At 31.9% G+C, this 25,411-nt stretch overlaps 1 protein-coding gene across 1 annotated transcript; it reads left to right on the forward strand.

The window, feature by feature from the left end:
* Positions 1–424: 424 nt before the first annotated feature.
* On the forward strand, positions 425–22,984 carry LOC127737469 (ubiquitin-like-conjugating enzyme ATG3). Its single transcript, XM_052248181.1, has 10 exons — positions 425–578; positions 1,922–1,963; positions 4,458–4,578; positions 4,814–4,921; positions 5,820–5,875; positions 7,925–8,041; positions 8,992–9,138; positions 12,716–12,843; positions 16,184–16,252; positions 19,525–22,984. The coding sequence occupies exons 1-10, from the start codon at positions 507–509 to the stop codon at positions 19,604–19,606; spliced, it is 942 nt and encodes a 313-aa protein (XP_052104141.1). The 5' UTR covers positions 425–506; the 3' UTR covers positions 19,607–22,984.
* The last annotated feature ends 2,427 nt before the right edge of the window (positions 22,985–25,411 follow it).

The raw sequence follows: 25,411 nt of genomic DNA on the forward strand, positions 1-25,411 counted from the left end.
CTTGTAGAAAAGTTTATATCTGCATTTGAAGCTTTCATAATTTTTTCAGCTGTTGATTCTCTCTGAGAGGCATAAGCTTGTATTTTTGCTTTTCTAAGTACTCTTTTCGCAGCTGTCATTTTTATTTTGAGTTCGTTACTTCTTTCTTGAGGTGCTCCATTTTACCTCCATACTTTATATGCATTTTTTGATTGTATTGATGTCTTTTCTATTTGTTCCATATGGCCTTTCCCTTGGATTTAATTTAGATTTTTCTCCTATACTCTGGGATTGCCGCTTCTCCGGCTTTATGGGGCAATTTTTCTAGATTTCTCATATCTTGCTCAATGATTCCTTTTGACATGACCATAGGGAACATAAGTACTCTTACATTATAACACATCTGACAAGAATATTTTTCGCTCTTTTTCATTGGAGATTCAAAACAACATAATTTCCGGTTTCCGGTCAAATTTTGTTTTCTTCTTTCGAAATCGCAATTTCGTGCGATTTGTTGTGTTTTGAAGATGCAGAACATGATAAATGCAGTGAAAGGGTCCGCCCTTGGTGTAGCAGAGTATTTCACACCGGTGCTGAAGGTATTATGACAAAATAAAGACAGGAAACCCTCACCTCTTGGGGGGAGTGACCGAAAATTTTATTTAAGGTTCATCATAACAAACGTACAAAAATGGCTGTATTTACATCTCAAAAACTACTCTGAGTACAGACTAACCTGTACAGTTGGAAAAGTTTAAAGGCCTGGCATATACTAGATATATAAAAGTTATATGCATTTTGTGTTTCAGAAAGATAAAATCTTTTTTTGATTTTGATATGCTTTTTTTTTCGTTCCTGCAAAAGGTGTAAAAATAAACTAAGTTGGGATACAACTTTGAGATGCTCCCTCTCAGGTAACAGCTTATTGTTTTGTATTGATTGACCTTGATTTGCATGGACAATAAACAGACAATAGATATCACACAACTCTTAGGTGAGTTAAAGGGTGTAATTGAGTGGACAGTATCAAATGAAATTCAGGTGTTTGTTTTATTTTTACAACTTCTGCAGAAACGAAAAAAAATGCCCATCAAAATCCAAAAAAGATTTTATCTTTCTGAAACACAAAATGCATTTAACTTTTATATATCTAGTGGATGCCAGGCCTTAAAACTTTACAGACTGGACAGGTTAGTCTGTACTCAGAGTAGTTTTTAAGTTGTAAATACAGCCATTTTTGTCCATTTGTTATGATGAACCTTAACATAAAATTGTGGGTTCAAATTGTTGATTTGCTATTTAGAGTTACGGGTGCTACATGAGCATCTCCTAAAGGGTATTGGTGTATAACAAGTGGGTTTTGCATGTGAGTTTTTCTCGTCATCATACTTTTTGGTAATCCCTTTTGCACGCTTTTTGGGGGGGTTTTGGGATTGTGTGTGTGGCGCAATTTTCTGATTTGGCCGCCCTCAGAATTCCTAGTTAAGCCCTATCAAGTCTATTTGGGAAAAGGTGTAAAAATAAACTAAGTTGGGCTACAACTTTGAGATGCTCCCTCTCAGGTAATAACTTATTGTTTTATATTGATTGACCTTGATTGGCATGGACAATAAACAGACAATAGATATCACACAACTCTAGGTGAGTTAAAGGGTGTAAACTCATTTTGTTTGCTATAAAATCGTATGTTGAAAAAGCACCAGACTCATATTAATACATAAACAAACAGACTAAATTCAAAATGTTCAATCTCATTATTCTTTTTGGTAATCAAATATACAAATTAAGGTTATTGATGACTTTTTCCTCATACTAACATCATGGAAAAGGATTTTAATGTTAAAGTTCAAAATACATGCATCATGAAAAATGAAAATTCAGAAATCATTTTTATTCAAATCTTGAATTTCAGTTTTCACAATTATTCCATATTTATTTCCAGGATTCCAAATTTAAAGAGACAGGAGTACTTACACCAGAAGAGGTAAAGATAATTTGATATTTATTGAGAGTTCAGTACACCATCGTTGGAAAAATTATGATTACCTTGGTTTTACAAATCTTAAATTATTCTGATATTAAATGTAATTTTCAAAGTTCATTGATGTCATTTAAAATAGAAGTTTATTGTGTAAAAGTTGAGTGTATATGTATATTTAAGTACAGGTACATATCACACATATATACATGTTAATGGAACCTTACTGTAGCTTACAATGAAATTAGGTGAACAAAGTCTGTTGTAAAATTTGTAATCATATGAATATAGTTTTTCATGCTGTAAAGTAATAAGCAGAGTAAACATTTAAAAGAGGTTAACTATTTAACAGGCTATTATTTGAACTTGGAATTATTTTTAATTATGGAATTTGCATTATTTCTTGTGCTTGAAATTTTTAATGAATTCCATGTTTATTCTGTATTATAATGTTCTGTGCTGCGCACAACACTTTCTATTACAAAGAAGAATGCACATTTTCAATAGAATGTACTGTGCCGTGAACAACACTATCTATACAAAATACATTGTGTGGAAAGTGTGATGCACCGCTCAAAACATAATAATACTTAATAAACATGGAATTTATCAAAAATTTCAAACACATAATATTATGCAAATTCCATAATTAAAAATAATTCCAAGTTCAAATAATAGCCTGTTATTTATAAATTGTGAAAGAATAAATTTAAACCCTGAGATATATTAACATTATTTTGGACCAATGTAATGTTCCAGAGTTTCCAAAAATGTAAATTAGTACCTGTTTTGATCTTCCACAGATATTTTCTATAACCATGCATGATAACAGTATTTATAAAAATAGTTTTTCCTAAGTTTTTGATTATTTGAGTCATTTATTGCTTTGTACAGGACACTTGGGTCTTACAGAATATTTACATTAAAGATTGACAATTTTTTTTAAATACTATTAAAAAAGCAACTACATGCAGCTAGTTATAGTTGTTAAGAAAAGACATGATATGAGTCAAGATTTCAAATGAATTACAGTCTGATTTAGAAGCGGCCGGCAGATGGGAGCGGGACTGGCTCCTGCATTTTCTCCTTGATAAATGCAACATTCTCAGTGTAACTCAAAAACGAAAACCTTTAGACTTCACTTACAAATCACATAATCACTCACTCGAAAAACCTGATTCTACAAAATATTTAGGCCTACCGCTTCAGTCAAACTTAAAATGGGATGAATATATAGAAATAACATGACATCAAAAGCAAATCAGTCTCTTGGATTTATTCGCAGAAACCTTAAAATAGCCTCATCTAAAGTTAAAGCTCATGCATTCAAAGCTCTTGTATGACCGAAATTAAGAGTACTGCTCAACCATTTGGGATCCACATCAAAAATTAAAAAAATCACAAATTGAAAAGCACAGAGAAGAGCAGCCCACTTCTCACATGCAACCGCTTCCACAACACCAGCTTAGTTACTGATATGAAGACAGACCTAAATTGGTCACCACTTGAATTTAGGCGTTTAAGATACAGACTTGTTTTCTTTTACAAAATTATACACGAAATTGTTGCGGTACCTACATTTAACCTTTTGATCCCACAAGACAATAGAACCAGACATAGCAATCCACACTCATTTAGGCAAATACAAACATCTAAAGACAGTTATAAATACATGTACATGTAGACATAGCAATCCACACTCATTTAGGCAAATACAAACATCTAAAGACAGTTATAAATACATGTATTCATTTTATATACAAATACAAATTGGAGTCAATTGCCACAAAATATAGTTTCATGCAGTTCAGTAGAGGGTTTCAAGAGTATGATCCCAGAATCTGCTCTAATCCCTGTTTTCTACCCATAACTGTTATTGTTATCAAATGTATATAGTTTTATCTAAATGTTATTTTTCAAATGTACATATTATTTTGATTTTGTTTCTTTTTTCTGGTTACCTTGTAAATTACAAATCACATTTTAAAGTTGACGCCCGCGCCTGGCCAATATTATTCATTTAATGAAAGGTAGCTAGAAACTTAAAGAAGAAGATATCATTTGTCAAGTTCAAGGACTCACTCCAAAAAGCAATGGGTCTGTTTATTTTAAAATGGAGAACAAAAACCTGATGATAGAAAATGTAAAGAAATCCATTAGTTTAAAAACTCTGTTCATGTGTCAGTACAAATGTAGTTCTCTTTAGTTATAATTTGACTTTTTAGTCATTTAGGGAATTTATGTGTGGGACAATTAAAAACTTGATATATTATTTAGACAATTTTTCTATTCTTGAGGACCTTATTGTGACCTCTAAATGTCTTGATTTGTTTGTGAACTTAGGATCTAAATCACAAACACAGTTTTATTGAAATTATCAGTGTTACACAATAGTCACACAATTTTTCTTTTTTTTCTTCTTTTAATTTTGCCAGAGATCCTATCTCCCTGTAAATTATTATTTTTATACATATTGATGGTGACATTTTTCTGTTTTTAGTTTGTTGCCGCTGGAGATCACATGGTACATCATTGCCCTACATGGCAGTGGGCAAAAGGAGATGAAACTAAAATAAAACCATATTTACCTCCAGATAAACAATTCCTTATTACTAGAAATGGTTAGTATGTATAATATTGCATTATTAACATAACATGATATAAGGGGAAAATGTAAATGATGTGAGACTAACAAGAACAAAATTAAAAGAATAATGATTCTATACATATGACATTCTCATGTGTGTACGTTATTGTTATAATATGATCAGATTGATACATTCCAAATAAATTTTTAAGGTGATTAATTTTCACATTTACAGTAAAAATAAAGCACAAATATTGGTTGGTTTTCAGTTCCATGCTACAAAAGAGTAAAACAAGTGGATACCCATCAAGAAGAACAAGAAAAAGTGATAGAAGTAGATGAGGATGGAGGATGGGTAGATACACATCATTTTGCAGGTAAGTTGAAAAAGGTGGAGGAGAGGTAAATACAGTTAAGTGGATGAGGATGGGGGATAGGTGGATACACATCATTTTGCAGGTAAGCTGAAAAGGGTGGAGGATGGGTAGATACACATCATTTTCTAGGTAAATGGTACAGGTTAAAGGATGAGTCAATACAGGTAAGTAAATTAGGATGGAGGATGGGTAGATACACATCATTTTCTAGGTAAGTGGTACAGGTTGGAGGATGAGTCAATACAGGTAAGTAAATGAGGATGGAGGATGGGATGATACACATCATTTTACAGGTTTCATTATTTAAAAACCAAAAAATTGAAACTGTCCTAAGCTGTTACCCTAAAAATGTTTGTTTCCAAAGAATGCAAAAGTGACTAAAGCCCTCAAAATCCTAGCTGAAACTCTGAAACAAAGGAAGCAGACACAACCCGAAACAAATACATAAGAAAGATATGGATTTTACATCAATATTACAAAGGATATTTATGCAGTATTTAAATAATTATAGACAGAAATATTCATCAATATCAAAATACCATTTAAATGTGTACATGAAAATGATGAACAAAATGCAAAATATAGCTTCAAGCATACATTATTTGTTGTAACTACAATGCAATGTAACTCCTCAGTTTCAGGTTTTGCATCTACTGTTTCATGGATTGAGTAAAAGTTGTATTTTTGACAAATGGTGAATACTTGATTGCATGATTTTGATAAATTATGCATTCAAGCCTACAGAAAGTTTTTTTCCTTGTTGAACCATTGAATTTGGTTTGAATTTGAATATGGTTCATCTATACCCTCAAAATCTATGAAAATGAGTTCCTGTACCATACAAATGATAAGGAATCCACAGTATATAGATAAACAATGATTTGTCATATATTTTTAGACCCAAATGCAAGCTCCTTACAAGATCAAGTTGCTGAAATGACACTAGATTCAAAGGTATGTATTTGTTTTTTTTATAGTGACAAAAAATTCCTCACAACTCTTACATTTAGTACTGGTATTTCTATAATTCCATTCATTCTTACCTGACCTCACCAAAAGGCTGATTTAGCCTTTTCTCATATATTCATTGAACTTCTGTTTTCTGTTTTTCAACATTTCATGAAGTCTTTGTCACTGAAACTTGATAGGTTAAATTGAGACCAAACTTTACATTCCCATGGGTCTATTGTAAACCTATGATCATCACTGACCAAACAATATGAAATCTACTATAAATAAAGTAGAGAGTAAATACAGTTTTTATATGAATATTCCGGATTATTTGAAGTTATTTGCTACATTTTACTGCTATTTACCCCTTAGTTGACCTTCTTTTGGTCAAATTATAGCTCGTATATTTATAATTGTTAAAACTTTTCGAAAACTATTTTTCCTTATAAATGCAGCTATTTTGCCAGGGACTAACTTAATGGTTGCCCAGTCGCCTAAGGCAACCAGATTTTTGGCTGGGAGAAGATATTTTATCATCCTGATCTCCCAGCTGGCGACTGCAAAATATTTTGCTTTCCACCACGATATTAACAAAAAACTGTTCCCAAACGGAAACCTAATCGTCTAATCAAAGTGGGAAAATTAAAGAGAGAATTTCCAGAAACCAGCAAGTTCATTTGAATAACCAAAACCCGGTATGACAACTAAGTTTTCGAACCGAAGTCACGATTTGACATATACTCCTTCTCTAAACACTTACTCTTATCTCTCTTAAAAGCTTCTACGATTATTTCAATATTTTGTAGTGTTTTCATCTAAAATGTTGAATCTGCATTGCTTCAGAGATGCATTCCAGTTGTCCAGGGAGTCATTACAAGCCCGTATTTGATGATAACTTGTCCATGCATCGCTATTTACAAAATCTTCAATGAAAAAAATACAAAACGCAAAATCTCGTAAATATAAATTTAAAAATATCTAGTTTGCCATTCTTCATTATAAAGTAATGGAATAAAATTTTTGATCAACACTATTTGAGGATGGCTTGGATTTGAAATAGCATTTAATGATTCATAGAAACAGCCATATTGTCAAAATGTCAACAGGAAGTTGAATAAAAATTGGTTGGGCCCCTAAAATTTCAACTGGGCCCCTGAAAAAAGTATTTCCGGGACCCAGCTAGCCCCTGGAGAAAAAGGGTTTAGTTCCTGTTTGCTGTTGTTCCCTTGGCAACACTGGCATATTAATGTTATTACTATGTAATCTTGGAGTTACATTCTTGTGCATGATTTACAATGATAATTTGTCTTCTGAAATGAATCCTTGATTTGTTGTTAATGAACTTTGTCACCTTAGTTGTAATCCTGTTTGTCAGTTATAATTTATAAGACAGGCAGATCAAGAAAAGATGTAAATCAAATCTTTGAAAGCACAGCTAAATTAATTATTTTCAAAGGTAAATTCTGAACTTTTCGATTAAATAATAAGCCCAGAGTCTACAATTTTGTTTTTCTACATTTTTTTATTGTAGGAATGTGTGTGAAGATAATTGATTTTAGCAGGAGTTTTATTTTATTTTATTTACATTGTTGACTGTCTTTTTGTTATTTCTAGATTAATTTTTGTCATGCTTGTCCTGATAAAGAAAAGATGAATATTTGATTGATCATTTCTACATAACTACATGTATTTATATTTTATGATGATAAATCCAGTAGAATCTAAAATTCATGGTATTATTCATAAATAAAAACAATTTCCTCAAAAGTTTAAACCATGTTTAAAAACTGTTATCTAGATGACTTGTTGATTAAGTCTCCTTGTGACTGATTTAACACTTTGATTACCTGTTGTGATTAATGCATAACTATATCCATTCAGCTATAACATGTGGGCATTAGTGATTAATGTATAACTATATCCATTCAGCTATAACATGTGGAACTATATATATCCATTCAGCTATAACATGTGGGCATTAAATCATTTAATCTACTTTACCAATAAGGTTTGCAGTTACTGAATTACACATCGTACTTTCATTATTTAAAGGACAGTAAAAAGGTCAGTAATCCAGACGATGATGATGATGATGGAGACGAGGATGACGGAGACGCTATGGACATGGAAGATTTTGAAAAAAGTGGGATGTTAGAGGAGGAGGATAATGTAAGTATCTGATTAAGGTATAAAACCACATATTTTAAACAAAATAGTTCCTACTAAGTATTTGGTTAATTTTGGTATCAAATGAAAGGACTTGGGATCTATGATTAACCCTTGCTGATAAACTATTTAACAATAAAAAAAATAGGAAATTGAAATAGGAAATATTTGCTTTATTGCACCTGTTTTTGTACTACCAAACTTCCAGGAACCTGTACCCTCTTATATGCAATTAAAGGGATGTTGAATTTTTCAGTCAGGATAAGGTATAGTTTTTTAGTTCACTTTATTTGAACTTAAAACAAAATAGCTTTGAATGATTGAAATTGCAGAATTTAGCATAGAAAGTAATGGATCTATGAATAAGTGTATTCCTTAAAGGAGGAGAGTAAATACAGTGTCATATTAAAACAGAAACATATTTTTAGAATCTGATAATGGGAAGGAGTGTAATTTCTGTTAATACAGCGACGTGTAAAAAGAGGATATAACTTTAATTTCTGAATAAGGGGAGGAGTAAGAATACAGTTTCTTTCCTGTCACATATACTCCTCCTTCTTCAAAATTAAAGACTCACTAAATCTGATGATAAATAAAGTATTATCGCCTAATAGCACAATCTGTATGTATTATCCGGTATTCTACACATTGATATCATAAGATATCAGATGCAAGCCACAATGTGAATCTTTTTGGCAAACGAGCAAAATAGCGAAGGGAAAAACCATAAAAATTGGTACTTAGTCTTTTGTTATGCTTAGCATCATGAAAATAGCACAAAAATATTTGTTTTTAAGAACGATTTAATTCCGAGACAACAAAATTGCCAAAAGTGAACCTTACTAACAGGTTTGGCCCCAGAAATCATGAAAAAGAAGTAGGTAGTTCTTCCTTTGATTATAATTGTATTTGGTACAAGAATATTTTGATTTTATAATGTTTACTTCTTTCAGGCCACATTACAACCAGAAAAGTGTTCCCGACAAGACTCAGAACCTGGGGGAGAGAGTGGTATATTACAGACCAGAACCTATGACCTCAATATAACATATGACAAATATTACCAAACGCCTAGGTTATGGCTTTATGGGTATGATGAAGTAAGTCCTCAAACGCCTAAGTTATGGCTATTTCAGGGCTTCCAAAAATTATTTGAGCCAGCCCAGACATTTTATATCTTATCCCGATTTTAATCCCTTTATACTTAGTAACAAAAGGCAATTATGGTAATCAGTTGGCCATCATATAAACAATGATTGACATTAAATTGATATTAAACTTTACTTTGATATAAATTCGATGTTCTGACGTAAACTGTTAAATTGACAGTGCATCATTCGAAGTGTGCAACATCATCGTACTAATTCTGCCTTAGACTCTTTATTTGTGCAAAATAATGTTGTCAAAAACTTTACCTTCGTTTTTAAAAAGCACATTTTCCTATTACCGAATGTTCGCTTGACAATGGTAAAACACGGACCAGAGACGGATACGAAAATACTCGAAATGAATGTTAGATAAAGGTATCAATGATAGTTTTAGCATTTTTGTCGAGCCTGCGACTTTTGTCGCAGAAAACTTGACATAGGGATAGTGATCCGGCGGCGGCGGTGTTAGCTAACTTCTTAAAAGCTTTGTATTTTAGAAGGTGGAAGACCTGGATGCTTCATACTTTGTATATAGATACCTTATGTTACGAAGTTTCCGTCTGTCACATGTCCATTGTCCATGACCTCATTTTCATGGTTCAGTGACTATTTGAAAAAAAGTTAAGATTTTTTGTAATGTTAATTTCTCTCTTATTATGAGTAATAGGATAACTATATTTGGTATGTGCGTACCTTGCAAGGTCCTCATACCTGTCAGACAGTTTTCACTTGACCTCGACCTCATTTCATGGATCAGTGAACAAGGTTAAGTTTTGGTGGTCAAGTCCATATCTCAGATACTAGAAGCAATAGGTCTAGCATATTCGGTGTATGGAAGGACTGTTAGGTGTACATGTCCAACTGGCAGGTGTCATCTGACCTTGACTTCATTTTCATGGTTCAGTGGTTATAGTTAAGTTTTTGTGTTTTGGTCTGTTTTTCTTATACTGTATGCAATAGGTCTACTATATTTGGTGTATGGAATGATTGTAAGGTGTACATGTCTAGCTGGCAGGTGTCTTTTGACCTTGACCTCATTTTCATGGTTCAGTGGTCAATGTTAAATTTTTGAGTTTTGGTCTTTATTTCTAATACTATATGCAATAGGTCAACTATATTTGGTGTATGGAAATATTTTATGATGTACATGTCAGTCTGGCCGGTATTATTTGACCTTGACCTCATGGTTCATAGCTCAAGGTAAAGTTTTTGTGTTTTGGTCTGTTTTTCTATTACTATAAGCAAAAGGTCAACTATATTTGTTGTATGGAAGGATTGCAAGCTGTACATGTCTGTCTGGCATGGTTCATCTGACCTTGACCTCATTTTCATGGTTCATTAGTCAATGTTTAGTTTTCTTGGTTAAGTCTGTATCTTGAAAACTATAAGCAATAGGTCAACTATATTTAGTGTATTGAATGATTGTAAGGTGTACATGTATTTCTTGTTTGGTTTATATGACCTTGACCTCATTTTCTTGGATCATGTTAAGTTTATGTGATAGTTGTAGTAAAGCTTTATATTTAGAACTATCAACATAATATCAATGATTAGTAAAGAAGGCGAGACATTTCAGCGTGTGCATTCTTGTTGAAGAATTTCCCACCTGTGCACACATGTACTAGTTCAAACCACGTGGTTCTGACGATTTTTCGTTTAAAACCTTTTTAAATTTTCATCAAATCATATTTATAAACATATTTCTTATAATTTCAATCTTTTACACTAAATTAATTAGATGCAAACCGCTGCAATGTAAGAAAATAACTTTGAATATACCGATCGATGTCCGGTACAAAATAGTTTACCTGTCGTCTGAAAAGGTAAATTTCAGCTGTCCGACAACTAATTAACCTTGATTAAAATGAGAAGGTATTAAAGTAGGGTTTGTTTTGATAGTAATTATTCATCATGTCACTTTTATGACTGGAAATGTGTGGCTGTTTAAGGCAAAAGGTCGGGTCAAAAAGATCGCATAAACTTCCAATTTTTTTTGGAATTATGTCAAAATGACCGTCTCTTAAGAAATCCTTGAAAACTAAAAGTAGATATCCCTTTCATGCTTTTACCAGCCGGACAATGTCCGGTAAATTTATAAATGTCCAGTATATATGACCGTTTTGGAAGCCATGGGTATGATGAAGTAAGTCCTCAAACACCAAGGTTATGGTTATATGGTAATGATGAAGTAAGTCCTTAATACAACATATGACAAATATTACCAAACACCAAGGTTATTGCTATATGGGTATAATGAAGTAAGTCCTTAAGATAACATATGACAAATATTACCAAACACCAAGGTTATTGCTATATGGGTATAATGAAGTAAGTCCTTAAGATAACATATGACAAATATTACCAAACACCAAGGTTATGGTTATATGGTAATGATGAAGTAAGTCCTTAATACAACATATGACAAATATTACCAAACACCAAGGTTATGGCTATATGGGTATAATGAAGTAAGTCCTTAAGATAACATATGACAAATATTACCAAACACCAAGGTTATGGCTCTATGGGTATGATGAAGTAAGTCCTTATGGTAACAGATTAAAAATATTACCAAGCCCCATAAATAAGGTTATGGCTCTATGCATGGGTATGATGAAGTAAGTCCTTAAGATAACATGTGACAAATATTACCAAACACCAAGGTTATGGCTATATGGGTATGATGAATTAAGTCCTTAATATAAATGTATAACATATGACAAATATTACCAAACATATATGGGTATAATGAAGTAAGTCCTTAATACAACATATGACAAATATTAAAAAACACCAAGGTTATGGCTATATGGGTATAATGAAATAAGTCCTTAATACAACATATGACAAATATTAAAAAACACGAAGGTTATGGCTATATGGGTATAATGAAAATAAGTCCTTAATACAACATATGACAAATTTTACTAAACACCAAGGTTATGGCTATATGGGTATGATGAAGAAAGTCCTTAATATAACACATGACAAATATTACCAAACACCAAGGTTATGGCTATATGGGTATGATGAAGTAAGTCCTTATGGTAACAGATTAAAAATATTACCAAACACCAAGGTTATGGCTATATGGGTATGATGAAGTAAGTCCTTATGGTAACATATGACATATATTACCAAACACCTAGGTTATGGCTATATGGGTAAGATGAAGTAAGTCCTTAATATAACATATGACAAATTTTACCAAACACCTAGGTTATGGCTGTATGGGTATGGTGAAGGCTCAGTGATTATAAAAACCCTATATAAGGGATGTCACATCATATACCCTGTCTAAACCATGAATAACATATGATGTTGTAGCTCTAAATTAGTCAATATAAAAATAAGAAGATAAAGTATGATTGCCAATGAGACGTTAGAAGTGAACAGTAATATGTCACTGTACGACCTTCAATAATTAGAAAAACCCTTACTGCATAGTAATTTATAAAAGTCCCAGAAAAAGACTGCCTAAACAGGAATTGAAAGATTTGCAAATCATATTTTTCTAAATTAATTACAGAATAGAAAACCATTAACTGTAGAACAAATGTATGAAGATTTTAGTCAAGATCATGCAAAGAAAACAGTTACTATGGAGACACATCCGAATTTACCAGGACCACCAATGGCATCAGTTCATCCATGCAGGTAAACTATTGAAATAATTATACGAATTCAATCCTACATAAGGGGAACAGAACACCTAAGGGAGTGAACTATTTAAAAATCAGCTGAAGTTTTTAATCACATACTATGAGTATCAAAATTAGTGTTTTTCAAACTGCTATACATCCAATTGAATTGTATTCCTGTAAATTGTGTGGTGTAAATTTCTTTAAATTTTTAGGCAGTTAAGCTGCCTTATGCAAGCACCCTAGATTTGAGTTCTACCCAATAAATGCTGACATACGTGCCATTGTTATTATCTAGCTGGCTATTATGTTATTTATAACTAATTGGACATTTTTTTAATACTTTTATTTCTGGAATACAAAAAATATGACCAGAAAAACCTTAAATGATCGTCGAACTACCCAAAACTTTTGAAGTTGCACATAGGAAGTAGTGCTCAATAGAAACCGGTACGTAGTTTATTATCCCTTGTGTTTTGGCTACGATGTCAAAGACACAACTGTATGAAAATTTTTCATCGCTGAAAATCGGTAATTACAAGTCGTTTATATTTCCCAAATGGCAAAATGCACAGGAATATTGTTCATGTACAACAAATCTCTATGATAGAGGAAATAGAGTTATATAAGTGGGCGGTAATTTTTAACTTATCTTGCCAAATAAGGTTGTTGTTATTTTATGAATGAAACGAGGTCATGAAACAGATGCGGAAATCGACATTGATGGGATGTTTTAAGTAATGTGGACAACTCATCCCCGAGACAAGTCGGACCGAATCCACTCAAACCGTCTAAGAAGTCAACTTTGACCGTTTGTCAGATTTACTTAGGGTTTCATAAAATATAAGACTAACATGTCTAGTGGAGCCATTAATCTTTTGTTTGTGCATTGGGGTCTATTTAGGGATATTGTGGGGGGGGGGGACTGAAGAAGGGAGGGGTTTACTATAGAACCCTATGGGATTTAATTTTTTTAAATTTTCAAATAACTATTTCTCTAAAACAGTAAGTGATAGACACATGCAGTCTTCAGTAATGAGAACAGGACAATAAAAAAAATCAACCAAAATATAGAGTGAGTCCCTGGGGGTCATCCCAACCCCCTTCAATTTGAAAATGTACTTTTATCTTGTAAACCGTCGAGATCCCCACCCCTAAACCATATATATTCATGTATAGGACAATAAAACAAATCAAATGAAATATAGGGGAGTCCCTGGGGTCACCCCACCCCCTCCTGTTTGAGAACTTATAAACTGTCGAGATCCCCACCGCTAAACCATATATATTCATGTATGGGACAATATAACAAATCAAATGAAATATATGGGGAGTCCATGGGGTCACCCAAACCCCTCCTGTTTGAGAACTTTGGAAATGGTTGAGATCCCCAACCCTTAACCATATAAATTCATGTATGGGACAATAAACCAATCAAATGAAATATAGGGGGAGTCCTTGGGGACACCCCACACCCTCCTGTTTGAGAACTTGTAAACAATCAAGATCCCCACCCCTAAACCATATATATTCATGTATGGGACAATATAAAAAATCAAATGAAATATATGGGGAGTTCCTCGGGTCAGCCCACCCTCTCCCGTTTGAGAACTTGGAAATGGTCGAGATCCCCACCCCTAAACCATATATATTCATGTATGGGACAATAAAACAAATCAAATGAAATATGGGGGGAGTCCATGGGGACACCCCACCCCCTCTTGTTTGAGAACTTGTAAACAGTCAAGATCCCCACCCCTAAACCATATATATTCATGTATGGGCCAATATAACAAATCATATGAAATATTTGGGGAGTCCCTGGGGTCACCCCACCCCCTCCTGTTTGAGAACTTGGAAATGGTCGAGATCCCCACCCCTAAACCATATGTATTCATGTATGGGACAATATAACAAATCAAATGAAATATAGGGGGAGTCCCTGGGGTCACCCCACCCCCTCCTGTTTGAGAACTTGTAAACGGTCGAGATACCCACACCTAAACCATATTTATTCCTGTTCATCATTTCAAAAAGATTTGAATGACATACAGGGTCAATCTCCTAGGTGTCACATATGCATATCACTTTACTAGACCAAACCAATATGAACTGGACTTTGCCCAATGTCAGGAGACCATGGGAATGAGGAATAATGGGGGCTATGTTTGGGAGACTTCGTAACGGCATCCTGTTACAATTATTTCTTGTTTATTATAAAATTTTATTGATGCAAAAGATGAGTCTAGGTTAATTGAATTTACTTTAATTATTTATTAAATTATTTCTGGGCCTATAATAATTTTCATTTATGGATCATTTTAAAGAAAACAGATAAATCTTTCAAGCAGTGTAAAGCCCAGAATGTTTGACCAACTGTTTTATAATCACCCGTCATTTTATTCCAAACTTGGTATGGAGTAACATCATGCACTTGGGGGTGAAGATGGGGGTCATTTACATTGATATATGAGTTGCTTTTGAAAACCTTGATGAAAAATTTATTAAAATGCCTTAATAATCAATTCATTTAATGAACATAAATGTACAATATACGAATGTTTAATGTTTGTTCTTTCAAATCTTAAAAAAAAATTGAAGCAACACTGCCACAGTTTTCATAATTACGTTTGCCTTGGTTTTTGGTTGACTGCCTACAGCGCTTATAGTGCTTTTAATTATATTTTTGTCAACACGTCAAAGTAAATATTTTTTTTTCAAAATTTAATGAAAATTACACTAGCCAAATCTATTTTAGTCAAAGTGTTGGGTACCCTCTTAAACATAGTAACAGATACAATATTGTGTACAACTGAATCTCACATTATGGTCTTTCTTATGTCCAATGTCATAAAACCAATGTGTCATCATTTATTCTAGTTGTTGGATATTATCTTTTGAGCCATTTGCCATTCTTAGTTAGGTATTGTCATGCAGGAAAGGAGAGCCTTTTTGAACAGCTTGGGATTAGTTAGGTATAAATTCAATGCTTGTAAACTGAAATGAAATTTATAGGAAGAAATTTGTAAGGGTAATTATTGACTAATTAAAATCAGATTGTCTTATCTTATTGAGATAACTGATAGAGTTATACAATTAGTGCTTCTGGAACTATATATACTAAAATTTGATAACAAAAATAAAAGGAGATGTGGCGTGTATGACAGTTACACAGCAACCAAACAACACAATAATCACAGAAAATACAACTATAGGTAGACAAGTTATGAAATAGAGATGACCAATGACATGATATCAACATCAAATTCTTTAAAACAAAAAATACACTCAGATATAAACAAACACAATAACAAGGTTCCTGTCACATTTTATGTTTTGTGATTTTTGGTTTTCAGACATGCTGATGTTATGAAGAAGATAATACAGATGGTAGCAGATGGAGGTGGGGAGTTAGGAGTACATGTGTATCCTTTATATATCTTATATTTAGAATTTTTAATAATATAAATTCTTTCTTTTCTTTTTTTATTATTCAACAACAACTAAATGCACTTTCTGCTGTTAACAATGTACTTCACTAGTCCAGCATTCCAGTGAAGAGTCCCTGTTTGTTAATACTAGGAATCCAGGGTTGTTTTCTGGTAAGCATCATTATATTAAATTAACATTAGTTTTAATTTAACAGTTAATTTATAAAAATTATCAGCAATGAAATAAACAAGTATATATCAATGAGACTTTTTTGTTTAACAATTTACTATATATATCTAGCAATAATTGATTTTTGAGTATTGTTTCCGGAAATTTTTCATATTTATATTATAAACGTGTGAATTGGATTTCTATCATATATCTTCCTGGTTTTAAAACAAAATTGTCACACCGGCCATGACTTAAAAAATGAAAAAACAGATGTGATATAGCATATTCACATGTATGTCTGAATTAAAAATTATCTGTAGTATAAAGAAGATTAAGATGAAATAAATATTTCATTTTTTAATCTTTTTTTTGTAACAGTAAACAGTCCCTTTATCAATCATCACATGTAGCAGTGAAAGGTAAAATTTATATTACCTGATCAGTTCCAGATGTGTAATTTGTAAAATTTATCTCTTTTATTAATTTATTCATCCATTTATTTTTGCTAGATCATATACTTCTCAAACAAAGAAATTATTTTAACAATTTGGCAGTTTTATCTAGAATACATTTATATTTTGTATTCTTACATTTTGCCTGCAGTTTGTAACTATACATAAATTCTGCTTTAAATACAGCATACACATTTATAGATTCTGTTTTCTGTTCAGACATGTAATTAGCTTTATATATACAAAGCATTATTAATGTAATCAAATAATTTATTTCATAATATTGTTCATCATTAGTTTTATAACCAAATACTAAATTCTTCAATGTTAGAATATTTTTATCAATATTCAGTTTTTCAAGAAGATTTTTTATTTTACTCAAGAAGTCATCAAGAAAGTGACATTTCAGAAACATATGATCATAATCCTCAGTGGTATTGCAATAATGACAATTTGAAGTATTGCAGATATTCCACTGTTTTAATAAAGTTTTACAAGGTAGAATAAAGTGTAACAATTTCCAATGAAACACTTTATACTTATTTTCTTTCAAATAATGATGAACAAATTTTAATATATTACATGTTGAACTCTTAATATACTCAATGCTTAACACTGTTTTCCATCGGTTAAAACCAACAGGCATTTCAATCTCATTCTGAATAAATATATTATAAATTTTTTTAGTGTCTAAATTTTCTAATGTTTTTATATAATTACAACTCTTCTTAATGTATAAAACATGATTTGTTTTTACTTTAGTTTTCTTTGAATTTTCTTGTTGAAAAATATTTAGCCATTCTTTTGAAAAAGCTTTCTTCAATTGAGAAAATTCTGACATCCAATTATATTTAATCTTGAGCTTTTGTAAAATATGTTTCTCCAATATGTTACCATTTTCATCTATAATGTCATTTACATAGATGATATTGCTATTTATCCAGTTTTGAAATAAAAGGCTTTTTTTTTTATCTTGATGAATTGATTTCCCCAAATTACTGGTTGAGAAAATAGATCTAAAGTTTTTTGGCTGCTCTATTTTTTTGTTTTTTACCCATGCTTTTACTATATTCAAATAAAATTCTGGCAGCTTCTTTAAACCTGGAATTGAGTTAATACCATCAATGTTCATATGAAAGATAAAGAAGTTTTTGCCAAATTTATTAAAATACAATAATGTTATAACTTTCCAGTTGGCTAAATCTCCATATATTAATCTTTTAATCCACCCAATTTTGATAGATTCTATGTATTTATCTATGTTAATCATTTTTAGACCACCATCTAGCAATTCGTAGCTTAATACTTTACGTTTAACTTTTTCTACTTTGCTTTTCCATAAAAATTGATAAATTTTTTTTTAAATATATCAATGTATTCTTTTTCAATGTGTGAAACTGATGCTAAAAAAGTAATACTGGGTAGAATCAGTGATTTGATAACTGTTATTTTTCTTAACAATGTTAGATTTCTTTTCTCCCAGTTTTTAATTATATTCTCAGATTTTTCTAATTGTTTTTCAGCATTGAGTTTTTGACACACATTTTTGTTACAACCAAAAAAAACTCCTAAACATTTCACTGGTTTGTCTGTAAAGTTGATGTTTTCATATTTTTCTTTACAGTGTTTTTTCCCCAACCAAATGCCTTCTGTTTTTGATCTGTTTAATTTAAGTCCTGATAATGTGCCAAAAATTTCAATCATACTTAAAACTTTTGAAATGTCTTTTTGTTTTTTTTGTGTTTTTTAGAAATAAGTGTCGTGTCATCTGCAAGTTGGCTGATTTTTAATAAATGTGTTTTCCCATCTATCTTAATTTCAAAGCCTTTAATGTTATGGTCTTTATTTTCAGAAGGTTACAGGGTTAACAAAACAGTTAATCAGCCCTGTGGCCTTCTACATCTACATATAAGAAAACAAAATTTTAAAAGATAAAACATTTCTAATACATTAACAAAAAGGTAATAGATAAGCAAAGAGATACTAATACACTGTATACAAGAGCACATATATAGTACAGGTAGACAAATACCATTGACTAAAATAATAGGTGTATTTACAGTGCCCTGTTGACTTGTTAACATCTAGTTTAACACATTTATTGAATTCTTCAGATATTGAAACAGAACAGAGGAAATGAGAGACATTTTTGCTTATTCTGCTCTTCAAAAGCGATGCAGAATCTGAAGAGAAAATTGTTTTGGGATTAGGCACTAATTTATGACCTATAGAACTAAATTGATCATTAAGATGTTCAACAATACCTGTCACGTTCATAATATAATCATTATTTGTTTTAAGACTGGTGATATTATTTTTGCCCGAGTGATTTAGATCTTAGGTGTTTCCGTATCTGTTTGCAATCGTGATCAATTTTAAACTGTTTACAAAGTGTTGTCTTTTAGTTGACCCTATTTTTGAAGAGGTCAAATTTCTGTAGGTTTTGTAGTTTTCCATATATTTATTTTTTTGAGATGATCTCTGTTTATTTTCACTTAAATCATCTTTTATTTTGTATTTGAATGTTACAAAATTAATCAAAATCTTATACATGTACATATATACTCTCTCCGACACAGCTCATATGTGGATGATGTTTATAGATTTCTTTAAGATAATTTATTTCCTTAACCGTTTATCAGATATTTGATGATATTTTTGAAGTTTGTACAAGCTGTGATTCCAACGATAGAATATGACTACACAAGACATTTTACTATGTGATAATTGAATGTGCAATTTAATTTATTGACCAAAGTGCTATTAATTGTTATTGATCATCATTCCTATGATATGCCACATATCTATGCTATATCAACATGCTATGTTATGTCCTCCAAATTTCAGTTCAAGGTTCTTGTTTTGTATTCTTTTTCTTAATTCTAAAGGGAAAAAAAATATGAAGAGATCCTACTTTATAACAAAAAGTTAGTATTTAGGTATAGATTTATCTATATCATTTCAGATATTCATATTTAGACAATATTGGCTTTAGCACTTGTTGTTTGAAATAAGACATGATGTTTTGGGTATTAGGCAAAAAATTAGGAGCATTCATGTCAGGGTTATTAAAAAAAAAAATGTATGGGATGGGGGTTGGAAATCAGTTTTTTTATACCCAACTACCCATAATTTTTATTTCATTTGTTCTCCCATACAATTTTTCTGGAATAGCTCTTATAAAAATCACAATCATACTTTGCTCAATAGGTGGACATTAAGTAATACTAAGAAGTAAGCTTGATTACTTTACATATGTAGGTTTCGGTTAGGGAAGTTACTTTATGAATTCTCTTATCAATATTATTTTATTTATATTTGGGATGAGGTGCTTTGCTTTTATTGGATAGAGGGGAACTTTTTATATAAAGGTAACAAATTGTCAGGGTGATATTTTATATGACTGTTCTGAAGGAGGAAGTACTGGTATACTGTATGATCCCTGTCTGTCCATCAGTGCATATGTCAGTCCATCTCTTCAATAAAAGTTCAATTCAAATATTCATAGGAACAACAAATTAGAGCTTCTTGAATTTTGGTTTCAAGCTTTATGTTAGCATGCACATTCAGATTCATCCCTCCTCAATTTCCTGTTTACTGGATGCCTATATTTACTAATACATAATGGCCATGTACTAAATTTCTAGGGAACTACTAAAAGATGCCTTAAACTTTGTTTTCAAGCTTCATGTGAAGATGCAACACTGTGTGGTGCATTTTTATCTTCATTGCTCTTCTTCAGCTTCATGTTAACCAAATACATGACAGCTGAAGCATTATTAGTGAAAAATAGCTCACAGTTTTACTTTTTACTCATTATTCTATCTCTATATCGAATGAATGTTTTTGTTCTTTACAGGTCTCATTCAAAGTTCAGATCACTGTGTTCAAGTTTGTCTTTATATAAATTTATAGATATAGATATAGATTGCTGTATGTCTTTTTATGGTGTTGTTGGGTTGATGTCTCATCTCCTTTTCTTTTCTTTGAACCATTTAGTAGCTGCAGAATCGTAGCTTTTATGGTCCTTGGATATTTGAAAAAAAATATATACATGTTTCTGCCTACAGGTTAATGAAAATCTATTCAAAAAATTATATTCAAAAAGTGAATCTATATACCAAATTTACTATTTTTTTGTTCTCATTATTGTGACTTTATTTTTCCTGAGGCCTCTTTAACAGTGCCTTTTGTTCCTGTGACTTTTTTCTGTGACTTTTTTTAACCACATTCATTCAATAACACTTGCTGCAAAACCTCCCTTTGGCAAGCAATTCTAATGATAACAAAACCAATTAATGATATAGACAACAAATTTATATCCAAGGACTTCTCTTTTGTACCATACCATCTTGTCTCCTACTATATTCGTTCTGTCTTCTGTTCCAGTAATTAACTTTTATCCTGCAATACCATTTACTGTGAGTGTTTTAAAGGAGGTTGCTAAATGAATGCTTTTGTAATATATTTGAATGGTGCCAAATCCAATGTTCTCAATTTTAATCCTCTTTAGTAGATACAATAAAAAAGTAATAAGTTAAATAAGCAAAATGTAAATTCCTACACAGTTTCCAGCTTCTACGTTGTGCCACCCCTATTACATTTTACATGCCCATCTTTCGGACCACTTAATGTTATGGTTGCTAGTTGATGTTTGTCTTTCAATTACTGACTCCCATGCATATTATTAGAATTTTTAATGTAGCCAAACAGATGATGGTAAAATATAGGTTATTGTATTGTAGTAAATAAATTGCATGATTTGTTGAAAAGTCCTTCATACATATTAAAATAGTAATAGTCGTTAAGGTATGGATATTTTAAGGTAAAGACCAAACACCATACATATTTTGTTTTTATTGCTACACTCTTTAATTACAAAATACTCTGAAAACTATGTTTATGGGAAAAGCATGAAATGTAGCACCCATTGATGTATTTATGTTCAAAATTAAATTATCAACAAAAGTAAACTATTGACAAAAGCAAATGATACCTATTTTAATGTTTCCAGTTTTTGTAACAACTGTGCAGATGATAAACAGCAATAAAAGGAGTGTTCTGTTATATATGAAGACCTGTATGGGGGATTTTCTTTTCTGTTTTCTCTCATGAGATGTTATTATTCTCAGTTAAAATGTCAATGCAAAGTTTTCAACGCCTATGTGGTCTCATGGAAGGGTGCTCAACTCAAGTGCGGTAGGTTGTGGGTTATATCCCTGTGGGGTAAGCTAAAGAAATCAAAACTAGTATTTGCTGCTTCTCTGTCAAATGACTTATAAGAGCAAAGACTGGTAGGCTCTCAGAGTCAGAATATTGTGTCAGGGTAGGGTGACATATATCTTCTTGCAGACCTGGTGAAGTAGTTTAAAATCCTGATCAGGGTGTCGATCTAATACAAATCAGGGTTCTTATTCATATCACAATAACATGGATTTAATTTGTCCTGGACGTTAAACAGCCACCAACCCATCCATTGCAGAGTTTTGAGCACAATCTAACACAATAATGTCGTACGATACCACTGATAGAATGACGAGGTTTTCAGATAATTTTCATATGCTGTCTTTAACATATATAATTTGGTATAAAACATGTATAATGAAAGTTGATGCATGCTGGGTATTAAATCTTTGATTAAATGTAACATTGTGTTTCCCATCTTAGTCATACCATTTAGGAACATGTTTAATTCATGTGATTGATCATCGTACTAATTCTGTCTCATTTTGTAAGTTTCTTACTATTATATGAATGCTTGCATTGGTAAAGCTGTTGAAATGTATTGATAATAAATTACCATAGTGTGTTATAAATACAATTTGTTGTAATCATTGTATGTAATCACTGTATCAATTGGAACTGCTACAGGTATACTGTTGTGTCTCATAAAATTCTAACTTGCTATATGGAAATCGTATAAAGAAAAAAATAAGTATGATGAAGATCGAGTATGTATGGTCATATTATTGAGAACTTAATGCATATATATGTTATAATTGGTTTTAATATTCACTATATGTAGTAACATTTTTATTTATTTATGACTGATAATAGAGACATTCTAACCTGTTTTGATGTTAAATAAATCATTGTCCTATACATGTTGTTTGATTAAGACAAAGCTTTACATTGGAAACTGGATTTTTTCTTGAGCGTCTTAACTGCAGCTGAAATGGATGTTAGTGAAATATTACCTCAAAGACCTACCAGTATCTTTTTTATGATGCTTTGGCTAACTCGGCTGTGTATTTTTATATGTTGGATTAAGTTGTTTTATGTAATGTATCCGTTTTTATTCTGTAGTTGGTCCCTACTTCGGTTTTATCATGTATATCTATTATATAGTCATTTTATAAAATTTACTGTTTGCAAAATTATAAATTATTCTAAATAATAAGGATGTTCTTGTCCCAGGCAGAAAACCCTAGCCGTGTTAGGCGCAACATTTTGGAAGTTTTGGTCCTCGGTGCTCTTCGGCTTTGTATTTGTTTTGGCTTTCAAGCTTTTTTCATCTGAGCGTCACTGGATGGTCTTGTGTGGACGAGACGCACGTCTGGTGTATTGAATTTTAAGCCTAGTACCTTTTGTTAGCTATTATTCGTGTGTTTCTTTGTCCTATATGTTCTCCCATTTATTTGTATTGTGGTCCTGTCATGTGATGTTGTCGTTTTGGTGTTGTGTTTGGCGTTGCAATTAAAGCGGGAGATTTGGCATGCCACAAAACCAGGTTCAACCCACCATTTTTTTCTTAAAATGTCCTGTACCAAGTCAGGAAAATGGCCATTGTTATGTTTTAGTTCGTTTCTGTGTGTGTTACATTTTAATGTTGTGTTTTTGTTGTGTCGTTGTTCTCTTATATTTGATGCTTTTCCCTCAGTTTTAGTTTGTAACCCGGATTTGTTTTTATCTCTATCGATTTATGAGTTTCGAACAGCGGTATACGACTATTGCCTTTATTTCAAATATATTTAAAGCAGATTTAATTCATTCTCATTATACAGAGATGTGTTTTTATGCTATAACAGCATAACTATTGTATTTTGTATTTTAAACTTAGTTTTTTTCCTTGCCTGCAAATGAGACATAGGTATTATAATTTGACGGTGGTGGATTAAATAAAGCTTCATATTTCAGAGGGTAGAAAATCTAGATGCTTCATACCTTGTATGCAGATGTCTTATGTTACGAAGTGTCTGTCTGTCATATGTTGATTGTTCTTGACTGATTTTTATGGTTCAGCGACTGCTTGAAAATTTTGTCATGTGAATTTCTTACTTATTATATATATATGAGTGACAGGATAATCATAATACTTTCATGGGTTCCTTGTAATAGCTATCGTCTGTCAGACAGGGTTCAACTGACCTCGACCTCATTTCATGGATCAGTGATCAGGGTATGAGTTACGTGATAAGGTTTGTTTCTCAGATACTATAAGCATTATGTCAACTTTATGTGGTGTATGGAATGATTGAAAGGGTACATGTAAGTCTTGCAAGTTTAATCTGACATTGACATCATTTTGTGGTTCATTGCTGAATGTTAAGATTTTGTGTTTTGGTCTGTACAATGTACTTCAAAAACTATACGATTGATTGATTGATTGGTGTTTAACGCCACTTTAAACACTTGTGTTATTTCATGGCGGTCAACTTTTATTGGTGGAGGAAGCTAGGGTGTCATGAGAGCAAAAGCTATAAACATTAAGTCAGCTATAATTGGTGCACATAATGATTCTAAGGTATACATGACTGTCTGGCATGTTTCATCTGTCTATGACCTCATTTTCATGTTTCAGTGATCAGTGTTAAGTTTCCCCAGTTTGGTCTTCTTCTCAAATACTATATTAGCAAAAGGGCAACTATATTTTGTGTTTTGAATGATGATAAGGTGTACATGTCCGTCTGGTAGGATTCATCTGACCTTGATCTCATTTTCATGGTTCATTGGTCAATGTGGAGTTTTCATGGTTTGGTCTGTTTTTTATACTATAAGTAACAGGTAAACTATATTTGGTGTATGGATTGATTGTGAGGTATACATATCTGTCTGGCAGGATTTATCTGACCTTTACCTTAATGTCATGAATCACTGATAATGTTAATTTTATTTGATACTTTTTAAAACCTATATCTTTACGATTTCCAACACAAAATGAATCATGGTCAGTAAAGCAAGAGAGACATTTCAGTGTGTGCACTTGTTTTTGATTAATATCATTTTTTTAATATACACATTATACCTTTACTCTGTATATTAATAAGTATATCTTTTTTTATCATTAATATAACCTTGTCTCAATTGGTGGATAGTGATGCAGATATCTGTCCATTTCTCTGTCTATCTGTTCCGTCGTATGTCCTTCACCCTTTTGGTTTCCAAATAATAATAAGAGTGCCACTTGACCAAATTTTTTAAAATTTAAAACTTGACACACTGGCATGGCCATTAAAATATAGGTCTCGTTTGATTTTGACGATTTTTGAACCAACCGTTCAAGAGGTATGCTCCCTGGTTACCTCAAAC

This window comes from Mytilus californianus, unplaced genomic scaffold (genome assembly GCF_021869535.1).
Source record: "Mytilus californianus isolate M0D057914Y unplaced genomic scaffold, xbMytCali1.0.p SCAF_4, whole genome shotgun sequence".
Lineage (NCBI taxonomy): Eukaryota > Metazoa > Mollusca > Bivalvia > Mytilida > Mytilidae > Mytilus > Mytilus californianus.